This window comes from Pagrus pagrus, assembly GCF_965226575.1.
Source record: "Pagrus pagrus genome assembly, chromosome: 14".
NCBI classification, from domain to species: Eukaryota; Metazoa; Chordata; class Actinopteri; order Spariformes; family Sparidae; genus Pagrus; species Pagrus pagrus.
Window position 1 is genome coordinate 11,426,301 of NC_140198.1, and position 14,051 is coordinate 11,440,351.

Genomic DNA, 14,051 nt, shown 5'->3' on the forward strand with positions numbered 1-14,051 from the left:
CTCGTTTGTTTGGGCAAAGTGGGAGACGAATTAATGATGCCTTTGAGGGCTGCTCGGAAAATCCAAAGCTGAGCCGGCAGGGCGGAAGCATATTCATTTTTATCATTCTGAATAATGAAGGTTTTTGTATTGAAGTGGATTGTTTTGTCACGAAGAGAGCAGTTTGATGTTGTGCGTGAGGAATAAAAAAAAACCAATTCACTCCCAAACAATGAAGTTAATGATTATTTCTGCCTATTGCATCACATCCCAACAGAAAAGTCAAACTTTTCCAGCAAGAAGTTTGAAAGAGAAAAGGAAATCCGTGGATTACACAGCACTTGAACGCAGCATTAACCATGTGCGAGCCAGATTGGCTCTTTTGGTCCTGCAGCGCCATCTGGTGGTTCAATCAGTGACACACTCACACTCAGACCTGAGAGTAGTGTCAGCAAAATAAAAGAAATTACATCAATAATCTGACTGTAAAAGCACAGATGCTGAGATGTTTAAATGTTTGAAACAGAGAGGTTAATTTGAATTAATTAGAGATCAGGCAAATCTGTCTGATATATAAATCATCCATAAAAGTGATTGAGGCATGCGGAAATAATAGAAATAAAGTCCCAACAGTCAAACTTAAAAGTAAAAGTAAATATATTGTGTTAAAGGGGCACTATGCAGTTTTGGAGAAGAAATTCAAAGTAAGAATTTTAATATTTACAATATTAATGAGGTGATAATAAAACTTTTATTTTTCCATAACTGAATAAACAAGCTGTTCTCAGAGGAAAATTGGAGCTGGAAAGGTGGCAGGGTCCGCCACATATACACAAAATAAAACTGTATGAAATTGCGTTGACCTTCAAGGTCGGTTTGATTGTTCAGTTTATCCAGTCATGAAAACAAAGAGAGTATTTTCCATAACATCCACTAAAATGTGGTGGGGTGGAAGTACGAAGTTGCAAAAAATAGGAAATGCTCAAGTGCAAGAACCTCAAACTCGTACTGAAGTACGATACTATTAGAGTAGATGTACTGCATTGAATCAGTGGAGGTGAGTAAATGTTACATTACATAAAAAGCATATTTAACCTGGACCTGATGGGGACTTGTTTTAAACTTAAAAAAAAAAAGTCCCCATCTACTGCACTTGTTTAGGAGAACGCTGTTTTGTTGTGAAGCTCCATAAATGTTTTGTGGACTCTTGAGCTTCAACCTACTTTTCATTGGCATGAGGTTGAGTAGATAAAGACTGAATTTTCATTATTGGGTGAACTTATCTGTTAACCGTTCACTGAATAAGCACAAACAAATCAAACTTCCTCCAGGCAGCCCAATCATCTGTATCTCTGCACTGGAGAAACAGGCTCCTCTGGTTGTTTTGTACTTTATGGTAATGCACCTGATTTCCTTCATTTCCTGACACAAGCTCTTGTTTTCTCATGGACATTATGCTGATGAACCTTGAAGTGGATATTAGCATGAAGTTCTATCTTCTGGCAAGAGGTGTCATGGTTGCATTCATGTTAGTGGGTGTGATATATTCAGTTTACTGTCATAGAGTAAAGAAACCAGATAATATTCATAACTAAGAAGCTGGAATCAGAGAATGTTGACTCTTCTTTTTCAGAATTACTCTGACAAATTATTGTAATACATCCCTGCCAACAACTAATGACTAATGCTGACTAATGTTTCAGTGAGTAATAATGATCACACTTTCTTCAACTCACACTCAACAGTACAACACACCACCAGCCGGTGGTGTTACTGAGCCATCGTGTCTGTTTGCTCAGTTTTTCCTGGAATTTGAGAAAACAACACATGACCCAGTCAGCACTCTTGCTTTTACTCAGAAGATAGCATGACATGTTTTTATGGATCCACAAAGTGAATGACTCTGCAAACTGAAAGCCCTTAAATGAAGGGCTTATCATGAGTTGTTGTGTAGAAATTCCTCCCAGGATGTCACAAGTTTTTTTTTTTTATCCCTTTCAGTGAGCTACACACACTCCTACAGTATTGCACAGTAAATGTTGAAGAGTGGTGTATGTTTTATTTCTATAGCCCATCACAAATCACCAGTTTGCCTCAAGCTGCTATATATTCTGTGAGGTGCACAACACCCTCAATCCTTAGACGCTCAAACCAAGAGTGTCCATTAAAGGGTCAATCCGTCCCAAAGCATGCAGTCAGTGGTGTGCTATTTCCTCAATGGCCGGCATTGACGAGCATTTTTTAACTAATGTTGGAATACAAAGACAGAATAATACATGAACAAACTAATAGTTAAGAGAGCGTTAAGTACCTCAACTTCATCTTGGAAAATAAACTGAGCTTTGATCACCACACCACAGATATCCAGAAACACTGCTAACAAAGTCTCTCTGCCATCCACAAACTTTTGTCTCTCTCTGTCAAACCCCACCCATTGACCCCCATCCTCCTGTACTGCGCCACCTGCTGCTTAACAAAATGCTCCCACTCTGCAATAGAAACAAGCTTCTGAAAATCACTAGCATATCTTCTCAAACAGTCGACAACCCCACTCCCTACCTGGCAGCGCTCACTGACACTGCTGCCAATCGCAGAGCACTGACCATAACACATGACCCCCTGCCATCTCTTCAACCCAGGCTTCACCCATCTTCCCTGTGGCCACAGATATAGACAACCAATCTGTGGAATAAAAATTTAAAAAAGCATTCACTGAAATCACTCAACTTATGTATACAGACTGCCAAAACAAGGCCATTGGCAATTCTAACTCCTCACACCGCCAAAAGTTAATTTCTGTTATTATACGTCATGATCGAAGTGAGTGTTTATTTTCTTTTACTGCATTTTTACACCATGGAGCCATATCAGAGTTTTTCCAAAGAATTTTCTTCAGCTCAGGAGACACATTTACAGGATTTCCTCTGTACAAATGGGACCAGAATTAATTGATTGTATGATGGAAGTGTCTGACCTTTTAATTCACTAACTCAGTAAAGTGTATTCAGTGTTAAAGAGCAACTTTGTTGTCTGAAATTCACAGTTTTGCTGACCTTTAACTTCTCACGTTACTTCTGTGATGTAGAAGTGCACTCCAGGGTGTGGTCAGGACACCACGGCATCACTGCTGGGTGTGGTCTTCCAGCCTGTTGTTAAGGTAGTCTATAATTAGTTACCAGAGACAGTAAAGGCTCTAATGGTTATCTGCTCCACCTCACATTTTTAAAGAGTAACTCATTTAAGTGACGTTAAAGTGTGTTTACAGGTCTTTGGGAGTGCTACTGCATTCGTGGCTAAGTTGTATTGTGGTTCTTCTTTCTTATCAAAACCTGTTGCCCACATTACCCACAATGCAATTTAGCCGCTGAGTGACATCACTCAAGGCAAATCTTCTTCTTCTGAAGTCACAAAAGGCTTCATACTACTTTTTCCACATATGCAGCAGTACACCCAAAGACCTGTAAAATTGGTGGAGTTTCCCTTCAAGGCCAAATATGAACATTTGTCAACTGTACAGAATGACAACAATGAACATGTGATGGGTTTAACTGATGTACAGTCAGAGCTGAAGGTTCACGACCATGGTAATATAACGACAGAGTCAAGCTGTGATTACAACAGAGGGAGTCGACTGGTGAGCAAATCCACCCAATCAACGCTTCAAAGACCGAGCATGAATAAGCACACCAAGCACACATTTTCATCACAGTTAAGATTTATTTCATTCAACATTTCACATTACAAATATTTAAAAATTATGCATACTGTTATAAATAGTTGGCTGCAAACAATTAAATAACATTAGATTTTTCTTTTTCGTTTCACCAGAACTTCTACAGACCAACTCCTAGAAATATGGACATATCCGTATTACATAACTTAATTAGAAAGGAAAATACAAAAATAGGAACTTATAAAGTGAAATGACAATAAAAATTAAGGTGATATCTTAAGTAAAAAATGCTATTACTAAATACAACAACCTTCCCATACACAGTTAAAAACTATTGAAATCTTGCCATTAAGTAACATCATTAACAGACAACAATTTAAATATTTATTTTCCTTCAGAAAATGTGAACCATATATTGTGGAGCACAATATAGCAATTAGTAAAAACTAGACACTTTAACATATTAAAAGCTTCACCTCAAAAATATAACAAAAATCTGATCAAAATTATAAAAATCAATTATACATTCCAATTAAAAATATACCAATAAACAGCTAAATACATTGTTGACCTAATAATTACAATGCAATCAATCACAGTAGCTTAAAATAAATAAAATAAGCAAATGAGCACAAAACCTTTAATGTTTTAAAAATAACTTCAATTATTTATATTAGTACAAATAGTTTGATTTCTTTTCTTTTTTACAAACACCAGCATGAAAAGGATTACAATAACAGTAGAAAATGACTGTGAAAAACATATTAACATCTTCTTTAATTAAATGTCTGCAATTAAAAATGGCATTAAAGAATTACATTGCAAAGAGTCTTTATCTGGAAAAAGGTTCAAAAGAAGTATTGCACATAACAACTTGAAGTTAACTTGCAACATTTACCACATTCAAGTCTTTAAGCTCCCCTTCCTCCAGATAGGTCTATATAAGATCACCTCGACAGACAGCGGGGATGAGTTCTCAAGTCTTTTAAACAGTGTTCTAGAAGGATGCTCAAAGTCCTGCACTGCCCGAAAAAAATCGATTTAAAGTTCGTTTCTGTCTTGTTTCTCGTCTTTTTATCTCTCCGTCATGTGCATCCTGCAGAGGTCTGCGAATGGGGAAGCGAGGAGATCGACACGTGGGGGGAGGGGAGGAGCAGGGGAAACGGGGGTGAGGTGAGGTGAGAGCGGGTTTGGGGTGTCCTTAACAACTTAATAGTTGAGAAACATTTGGTGCACACCACAACAATTAATTTTAATAGCTAATTCATGTACTTGTCATTTTCTCTTTTTTTTGTCATGCATGCTAAGGATTACAATAGGTGCTAGTTGGCAAGTTCAAGAATATATATATACTTTTTTTTTTTTCAAATATTAAAATATCTAAACACCAAACATCCATTCTTGTGATACAAGATTCAGCGTTAAGCGTGAACCAAATTTTGCATTCTCCTTATAATATGTTATACTCCATCTATGGAGAGGAAACCAAGACAGAAGTTACCATTGTCCAACTAGTATAGCCATGTTTAGAGACATTAACATCAATTTTAATTTACAATCTTTTTTTCTTTTTTTTAAATTCTCGCCATGCTGTTATTGACCAGATTGACTGGAAACATCTAGTGTACGAAAAGCTAAGACCAAGAGAGCGTTACACTTTGGTCTCTCCTCTGCAGATCTGAAGTCGCATCAACACAAGTGCGCACTTAGTTGTAAAGTTTCCTCAGCACTGAAATGTATAAAAAGCATAATTGAAAATAATATATATTGAAATCACTCAACTTTTTTTTTCTTAAAATGAACATTTCCATATATGCAGATCTCTCAGTAACAAAAGTACAAAAGCTACCTTTCACAATGTGAAAAATTGAGGTATTGCAAAAAGGAGTTTCCCCATTTGTGAAAAATGTGCCTAAAATGACTGTTGGAAAAAGAAAAAATATTTAGAAAAGTAGTGCATAATAAATGTTTATATGTGCATGACAAAATAATTTAGCTAGAAAACACTGTACCAAAAATCAGCAGGCCATGTATAAAATAATCTTTTTTTTTTTCATCTCATTTAACAGCAAATTCTTCACAAAGTGTTTTAACTTCTAAAATGCTCACCCACCGCACCAAAACTAATGTCCAGGGTGCAAAACTGGTGCAACGACACCACGCCGATATGAGGATACGTGTCTCACTAGTGTGTATAATCAAGTTTCTGTACTAACTCCCTGACATATTTAAATGCTCGGCTAGTAGGTTGCCACTGAGTGACTTAAAAACGTCAAACAAATGTGAGGATTAGTTTTACTTTCGCTGTGTGAATGTGCACGTTATGTTAAATTGTCCCCAAACACGCAGACCTATTTGAGATTAAAAAGAACTAGTGCCTACCAGCGTGCACCTCCATTTTGAGCTATGGAGAGTGTGAGGCCTTGTGTGTGTGTGTACGTGTATGTGTGTGTGTGTTTGTGTGTCTGTCTGCAAGCCCTGTTGTTTTTTTTCCACTGGTGTTCTAATGGGTTTTGACTGCTCTGTCAGATATATATATATAAATATATTATGTTCAAGGCCAATCTTTGGTTCGCTGGGCTTGACAGTTAAGCAAAACTGGGTAGAAGAAGTGACAGATTTTTAAAAAAATATATATGAAAAAACGTCCTTGAAGAAATGAGAAAGAAACTAAGAATAAAAACCTAAAACAAGAAATGAGCTACAGTATGACCCACTACTGCACAGCCATCTTTGGTTCCCATAAGCCACTGCGTAGAACCGACTGCTATCAAGAGCAAACTGCATGTGGGTAACAAGTGTGCAGTAGTAGAGCACACTGCAGAGACTATCTTCATTTATGCTTCAAAAACACTGGATGCTGAGTTGGATTAGCTTGGCGGGAGAAAGGATAGAGGGTTCGCCGAAAGGGCAGATCCCTCCATGACTCAAATGTGTGCCGACGATTTTTCGGAAATCAGATAAACTTTAATTGCTTCTTTCATTAGACGTAGCTGACTCTCGGATGCAAAGTAGAACCTTTTCATTAAAGACTTGGGAGAATTGCACAAATGCGTTTAAAAAAAGAAGAAAAAAACTCTAACAAAGACAGGCATTTCCCCGTAAAAACTGCAATATAAAAAGGTGGTTGCTCGACCAGCCTTCTCTCGAGGGGCTACCTTAACCTCAGTCCTGAAAGATGTGGATCCAAGCCCTGCGAGTTTAGATCCCTTAACCTCTGTTAGCTGCTAGCTTAGCAGCAGAGGCCGCAGGCAGACATGAGGAGGGGGGGAGTGGGGCTGGACTTATCTCTTGACCAGTAAGCCTGTCTGTCTCTCCTGTAGCCTCCCTACGCCATACATTCCCCTAATACGCCGTATACTGTACCATGCTCTGCTCTGTCCCTAGCACAACCCTGGGTTTGATTACAAAAATAAGGAGGTGATGAAGCAAGTGAGTACAAAACTGTGCCAGTCACATCACACTCTGCCTGTTGCATCACTTCCCTTTGATTATACTTCTAAGGAAAGGAGAACACCAGCGGGTGACAATGTTTTCTTTCTTGCTTTCTTTCTTTTTTTTTTTTTTTTAACTGTATTCGGCACATTAGCAGCTGAGTTTGAGGTATTAGTTTTTGCATGTCAAAATGGAGATCAAAACCCAAATATGTGTGTTGCTATAATTTCGTCGTGGTTTTTCAAGTAACATCAAAATATCTGTATGATCTTGGAAATCATAAAAAGAAAAGGTTCAAACATTTTGATCTGGGAGGGAAAAGTATCCATGTCGTTCTGCAGTGGGCCCTCTCTGTTCTTTAAAGTTAATTAAGATTCAGCTTTGGTTAACTACTAAGGGTCTCATATACTGGATCTGCACTCTTTAAATTGGAAATAAGTGCACTCTTCTTTAGCAACACCTTTTTTCAATTCACATTTGCTCTGGAGCCTCTTGCGTCAATAGATAACTCGAATCGCAGCTCTCAAAAAAAACAGCCAATCGTAACTTGTTTGCTCTGGAGACTCGGTACAACACAAAACGCAATAGCTCTGCTACAAAAGAAAGTCAATCAAATGTCAAATGAAGTGTATTTGTTTTAAGGGGGTCTCGCATCAAAGTTAAAATTAAATACATTGTTTGGAAAAAATATGCCAATTGAATAGCAGAGTACCATATCACACCTCAAACGTTCTAATATATGTATTTTTTGAGAACTCATAAAAATATTTCAAAAATCAAACGCATAAATAAAATTATGTTACACATCTTTTTCCTTGCTGGACATATTTGGATATAATTCCAGTTTTCTTTTCTATCTTCAAAATATAGATATATATTAACTTAGAAAAAAAAAAATGAGAAAAAGGTTCAGTGAAATTAGAGCAAAAAGGAACCAGCAACAGAAAAGTGCATTTATTTGTACAATGATTTGCGACTCCTGCACTACCTGCCCTCCTGCTCCCCTGTTGCCTCTCCCTCTCCGTCCTCCGCTCAGTTCCAGCGGAAGGAGATGTGACGGGGTCGGTCGCCTCCCTCCTTCACCAGGGGTTTGTGAAACTCTCGTCCGGCGCGCGAGTGGATGGCCGCCCAGCAGTACTCGCAGTAGTACTGCAGACAGGTGACGTTGGCGCAGAAGAACGGTGCAAACTTCCCGCCGCAGCGAGTTCCCTGGCACTCATCGCACAGCTGGTCATCCAGCACGTATGGCTTCACTTCCACCTGCAATCAGAGATGGGAGTCATTTGAATTTGATTCGATTTTTCCTTTACAACTTTTTTTCTGTATACTAAAGATTCTTAATAAATCAAAGTCTTCAAGATGTTTTTCAGCAAACTTGCAGGATACAGTTCATGGTCTGCTTATCTGCGATAGTCAATGTACATATGTTCTGTAATCTCTTTTCTAAAATAGTTGTTTTTCATTGTTAATGGCAGACTTTGCTATACCTTCCCTGGATTCAGACCGCACAGGATTCACAGGAAATAGAGCATGCCTGTAATACAGCTTGCTGTTACTGCTTTTAATCTTATCTTACTTTATCAGTCTCAGGGTTAACTGTTCACTCTCCTAACACCGTATCAAACCTCGGCCTGACACCAACAATACTTTTCGTTATCAATTAATCCGCAGATTATTTTCCAAATCAATCAAGTCATCATTAAGTCTATAAAATGTTAAAAATTGTAAAAAATGCTATAATATGATGCTGAAGCTCCAGTAAGAGCTTTATTAAGTGTCTGCTGATGCAAGTTCAGCATTTCCTTATGTTGATAGGTCATTAAAAGGTGCAATAAGACGTTTTTGTTTGAAACATGTCAGTTAACAAAAATTGTCAGCAGAACGCAAAGACATAACAGTTTTGACGTTATGACAAAGACACCTCTGTATTGTGTAGCAGAGATATCAACTTAAGTTAGCAGGCTAACCAGCTCACCCTGGCACATCCCTTCTCATTTTACCACTTTGTGCCTAAAGAGGCAATAGTCCAATAGTGAAGCTCAGGCCTTCACAAGCCTGACTTCTCATGCTCCACACCTGAACCCGCCTTGTTTTTGTTGTCCCTGAGCCAAAGTCCTGGTTGGGACTGCTAGCTGCATGGCTAAGCTAACTTGTGAATTGCATTTCCAGTTAATACTGGAGATATGCTGCACCGCTACCTGTTCAGAGTATGAATTTGACAGGTCAATTCTAACATACTGCACCCTTTAAAGATTTCAACCAGGGAACGCCGGATGACTCTTATTGTGAAGCAGTCACATGAAATGTGTCGACAAAACAAAACATGGCAGTTTTTGCCAGCAGACTGGTTTGAAATATTGCAGAGAGTAGTGGAACAAAGACCAGCCACAGTGAGCTGTTACATGAAGAAGAATTGCATGTGACTGGCTCCAAATGTTGAAATTTGTGGATCTGAAACTCCCTTTCCAGACCGTACTATACACCACTCGCTGTCTTTTCCGACTGCTCAGTGATGAGGGACTGTGCTATTAGCAAGTGAATGTCACTGAGGCACTCTAAAATCTACACACCAATTATGCAAATGAGAAAGCAGCGTACTATTATTTCAGCATTTTATATTATGATGTTAACTCGATGTTTCTGCTCTATCTTGTTCACTCACCTCTACTGTGCAAATGTGAATAACATTGGAGTCAATTACAGGTCGCCTTAAGCTGTGATACTGTAATTCCTCCGCTGCTGGAAACAGTCAATGACAGCAAATCTAAACACTTAGACCTCTCTCTTACTTCAACACTGTGCTCAATAGCTGGCCTCCACCTGCCTGTAACTGATAGAACTGAATCTGCACTTTATCACTCTATTCTACTATTGACTGTTCCTGTTCTTTACTTCCTACTGTAACTGATGCTCTCACTCGATGGTAGACATTTTGAGTCCAGTTTGAATTTGAGAAAAATTCTCTTCTTAATGTTTGAAGTCAGGACAAGCACAAAGGAGCTTAAACTAAAGTTTGTTTTGCAACCAGGTTTGAAGAAATTAACTTTGTAACCTAGTAAACAAATTCTGTATAAAGTACGAAATGTTTCACTCCTAAAAAAAACAAACAAGAGCTTCCGTCTTTTAGCACAACTCAGAAATGGGGCAAAGGTGAGGAAAGTTAGAGAGAAACACGACAGGAAGTGAGACGTGGGGGTGACAAATGAAGAAAGAAGGGGGCCGAGAGGGGAGGACGAAAAACACTGAGCTCTCTTTTCTTTCCACTCACCCGTTTATCGATTTCTCCATGCTGCAGCTGTACAAAGCGAGCACTGATAGCAGCAATGTAGCTCTGCTGATTAGAGAAGGCGACCCGCCCCGCTCCCTTGGGGTACTTCAGCTCAGGGTCTGTGTCGATGCCAGCGTAGCAAACGCCGCCGTACAGGCGGTCCATGATCATGGCCAGCTCCACTGCAAGACACATAGAACTATCTGAGCAAAGTATTCACCGAGACAAGTTTCACGCACAGAAGCAAAAGACATACACATATAAAAGAAACATTCATACGATGACAACGCGCACACACAGGATTAAAGGCGCACTATGTAGTTTTGGGGAAGAAATTTTACTTGTAAGAGGAAGATCTTCATTGACTCATTTCTTTTGTCTAAACAAACTCTTTGTTTTTATGACTGAATAAACAAACTGACACAATTTCATACTGTTTTACTTTGTTTATATTTGGCGGACCCTGCCACCTTTCTACCTTCAAACAGTGTTCTGGGGACTTTACTTTCCTCTGAGAACAGCTTGTTTATTCAGTTCCGGAAAAAATAAATCATTCTCAGTTTGTATTATTACCTCATTAATACTGTAAATGTTAAAATTCTGAGTTTGAATTTCCTCCCAAAACTACATAGTGCCCCTTTAATAGATGAAGCCAGTGAACACAATCACTGAGAGTTGTTGATCTGGCAGCTTAAAGCCGTCTGCACAGGATGGATTTAAGTTCAGCAGCGTTTGATGGGGCCAATATGAGACAAGTGTCAGCTTCTAAAATGGCTGCAATAAATAGATTAAAGTTATTTAAAATCTGTATTGTGTTTTTCTTAGTAGCAGTTAACAAATATGCAAATTGGGAGGAGATAGCCCTGCAGATTTACGATGCAGCTTTACTTGTTAAAACATGAAAAAAGTCAAAATGGCAGTTTTTTTAATATGCAGATTTTGCACATGTAAATTTAGACACAGTCTCATAAAACATTTAATGCACTGCAGGGTCCTGTGACCTTGGTCATTACCACAACTACGATGCGGTGCAGACAACATGAACACACAGCACAAATAACATTGCTATCAGGATAAAAAGGAATTTAATATTCTGCACAGCACAGCGTGCCACAGAGACTACTTCCTGATGGGACCGGTGTAGGTCAAAGCCGATTTTCACTGGCACAGTGCTTCTTTTAGCTCTGCCCTCTAGCAAGTCTAATGTTTATTATGAACACAAGCTGATCACGTTGCAGTGTCTCACAGAAAGGAGAATTTTGCTAAAAGCTGGCACTTCAAAGATTAGGATGAAGCATGAGAAGCATAGTAAGTGGAGGACTAGTACTTAGAGTTGTTTATTTGTGATGAACAGTTTAAACATTTGCAAAAGAGTTACGTGCTGATTTACTGAAAAGATAAGAACAACAAAATAAATGACACTGAGAAGTCCTTTACCAAATAAATAAATAATAAATAAATAAAATAAGGGAATGACACATTAATAAACACACAGGATTCAACCCACATGCGTAGTTTACTCTCAAATGTTAGTTTTGTCATCGCAAACTCTCATTTGTTGTTAATTTACCCGAGTCTTACATAAAAAGATAAACATAAAAATGAGGGATACCTGCACGGAGCGGACGAGGGACACCTCCCACAAAGATGGTTTTCCTCGGGTCCAGAGGCTGAGATCCATCCATCACAAAATCACTGTCGTTCAGGTTCCACGGGCGGATCTGGACCTGTCGCACACAAAACCAACAGGTTTCAGCTCTAGAAATAAACTGCACTGTGCACAGTAACAAACTTTACTTGTAAAGTCAAGTAAAAGTCATAACAAAAAAGTTCCACTGAGCTCAGAGGACACAGCCAGAGCAGATGGGTGCGTTTGTGTGTGTTCCCACTGACCGGCTTGTCTTTGATGGTGGGGCTGGACACACAGAGGTACAGCTTGCCGTCCTCTTCAATGCAGGCATCGATCAAAGCCTGCACTGAGCTCTCATCCTGGAACAGCAGGAAGGCGTAGCCTATACAGAATACAGCGGGGTTATTCATGCTGCAGGAGACGCAATGTATTGACAAAGACTCACATTGGAATTTAGTGCAGTGATTACTGCGACTGTCAGTCTGATCACAACACACTGCATTCACCACAGGAGGGTATAAACAGGAAAAGGGTCCAAACACGGTCGCAAAATGCTTCACGTAAAAAGCAAAAGACTGCACAGATGCACACGTATTAACAGTGGAAGTATACTGATACAAGGCTAACACACAGTGCTGTAACAACAACTCAGACTTCAGTCTTTTGTAGTAATAAATTAAACGGTAAGCAATGAAAAGAGAAAGCAGCACAGACTGAAGACACAGTCATCTTAACATACCTTTAGGGGGAAAATAAGATTTGCTCTCCGCTTTGTGAGGCCAGTCCACAAACAGATGTCCAAAACGCCGGAAACTGGCTGTAATCTCATCTGAAATAAAGCAGACAGAATGCATACTCACCGACAGTCCTCAGGTGTAATTATCTGATGGCATCTTATGGTATAACTTTCCCTCAAGTTACATCTATTTTCAACCGCCAGAGATGAAAGAATCAGTTTAGATCTTAATGCGACTGCTTTACCTTCATCTATGTCCGGGGGCAGTCCTCCCACAAAGACCTTGCGCGAGTAGCGCTCGACGCGCTCTCCGTTCTGGTGCGGGAAGCAGTGTGGCGAGCCGAGGCCGGCGAGACCCTGATCGCCACGCTCGTCGTCAGGGAAACCATCCTCCATTGGGAAGAGAGAGGAGTGGCCTGAGAGAGAGAAGAGCAGGAAAGGTTTATTTCCTGAAGAGAGAACTACAAGGAAAGGTTGTCATGGTGACAACACTGAGGTAGTGATGACAACTGTAGGTTAGCAGGATTATCTCATAAGGCTGCTCATTCACTTTTGACCACAAAGAGTCATCCACCTGTCTTTCATTTTTCTTGACCTGACAAAACTTGCCACATCATCAAGACATGTAATGCACCTTATAAGGGATGCATTCAAACACATTTCTATTTCCTTGGACAATATGTGGCTTTAATACTCTCTGGTGAGCTGAACCTTTTTCCAGACCCTTTAAAATCTTTAATGGGGCACTACGTAGTTTGGGAGAAGAAACTCAAGCTCAGAATTTTACAATATTAATGAGGTGATAATACAAACTTTGATTTTTCCATAACTGAATAAACAAGCTGTTCTCAGAGGAAAATAAAGTCCCCAGAACACTGTTTAAAGCTAGACAGGTGGCAGGGTCCGCCAAAAATAAACAATTAAAACAGTATGAAATGGTGTTTTCCTTCAAGGTCAGTTTGTTTATTCAATCAGGAAAACAAATGAAGATCTTTCTTTCTTCCCCAGAACTACACAAACAGACAGAAAAAACACCAGTAGGAGTGAAGCGTAACATGCAGAATACAAATGTTAAAAGGGTATCGTAATCTAAAAATCATAATAATACTGTCTATTTAAAATTAGGAGAAAAAATGAAGACACAATCAAGAAAGTCAAGTGGTTATGAGCATGGAGATATTGCAAAAAATCTGGACTGAACGATAAACTGAAATGGACAGACTGTCATGCGCACACACAGCCAGCAACTGTGATGTCAATAGAGGACTGAACATGCATGCAGGTTGTCTCAAATAAGCACAGTAGTCCTCTCAGTAAGCAAGTCTAAATA

At 39.2% G+C, this 14,051-nt stretch overlaps 1 protein-coding gene across 2 annotated transcripts in view; it reads right to left on the reverse strand.

Moving 5' to 3' along the window:
- Window positions 1–7,197: 7,197 nt before the first annotated feature.
- Window positions 7,198–14,051, reverse strand: part of cpeb4b (cytoplasmic polyadenylation element binding protein 4b) — a 30,791-nt gene continuing 23,937 nt past the window's right edge. For both annotated transcript variants that reach the window (XM_084372713.1, XM_084372714.1), the window contains 6 exons: window positions 12,967–13,137; window positions 12,725–12,814; window positions 12,249–12,367; window positions 11,968–12,082; window positions 10,356–10,537; window positions 7,198–8,347 (listed from right to left, as the gene is read on the reverse strand). In XM_084372713.1, the coding sequence (XP_084228839.1) occupies window positions 8,120–8,347; window positions 10,356–10,537; window positions 11,968–12,082; window positions 12,249–12,367; window positions 12,725–12,814; window positions 12,967–13,137 (905 nt within the window). In that variant the 3' untranslated portion in view covers window positions 7,198–8,119. The remainder of the gene's footprint in view (window positions 8,348–10,355; window positions 10,538–11,967; window positions 12,083–12,248; window positions 12,368–12,724; window positions 12,815–12,966; window positions 13,138–14,051) is intronic.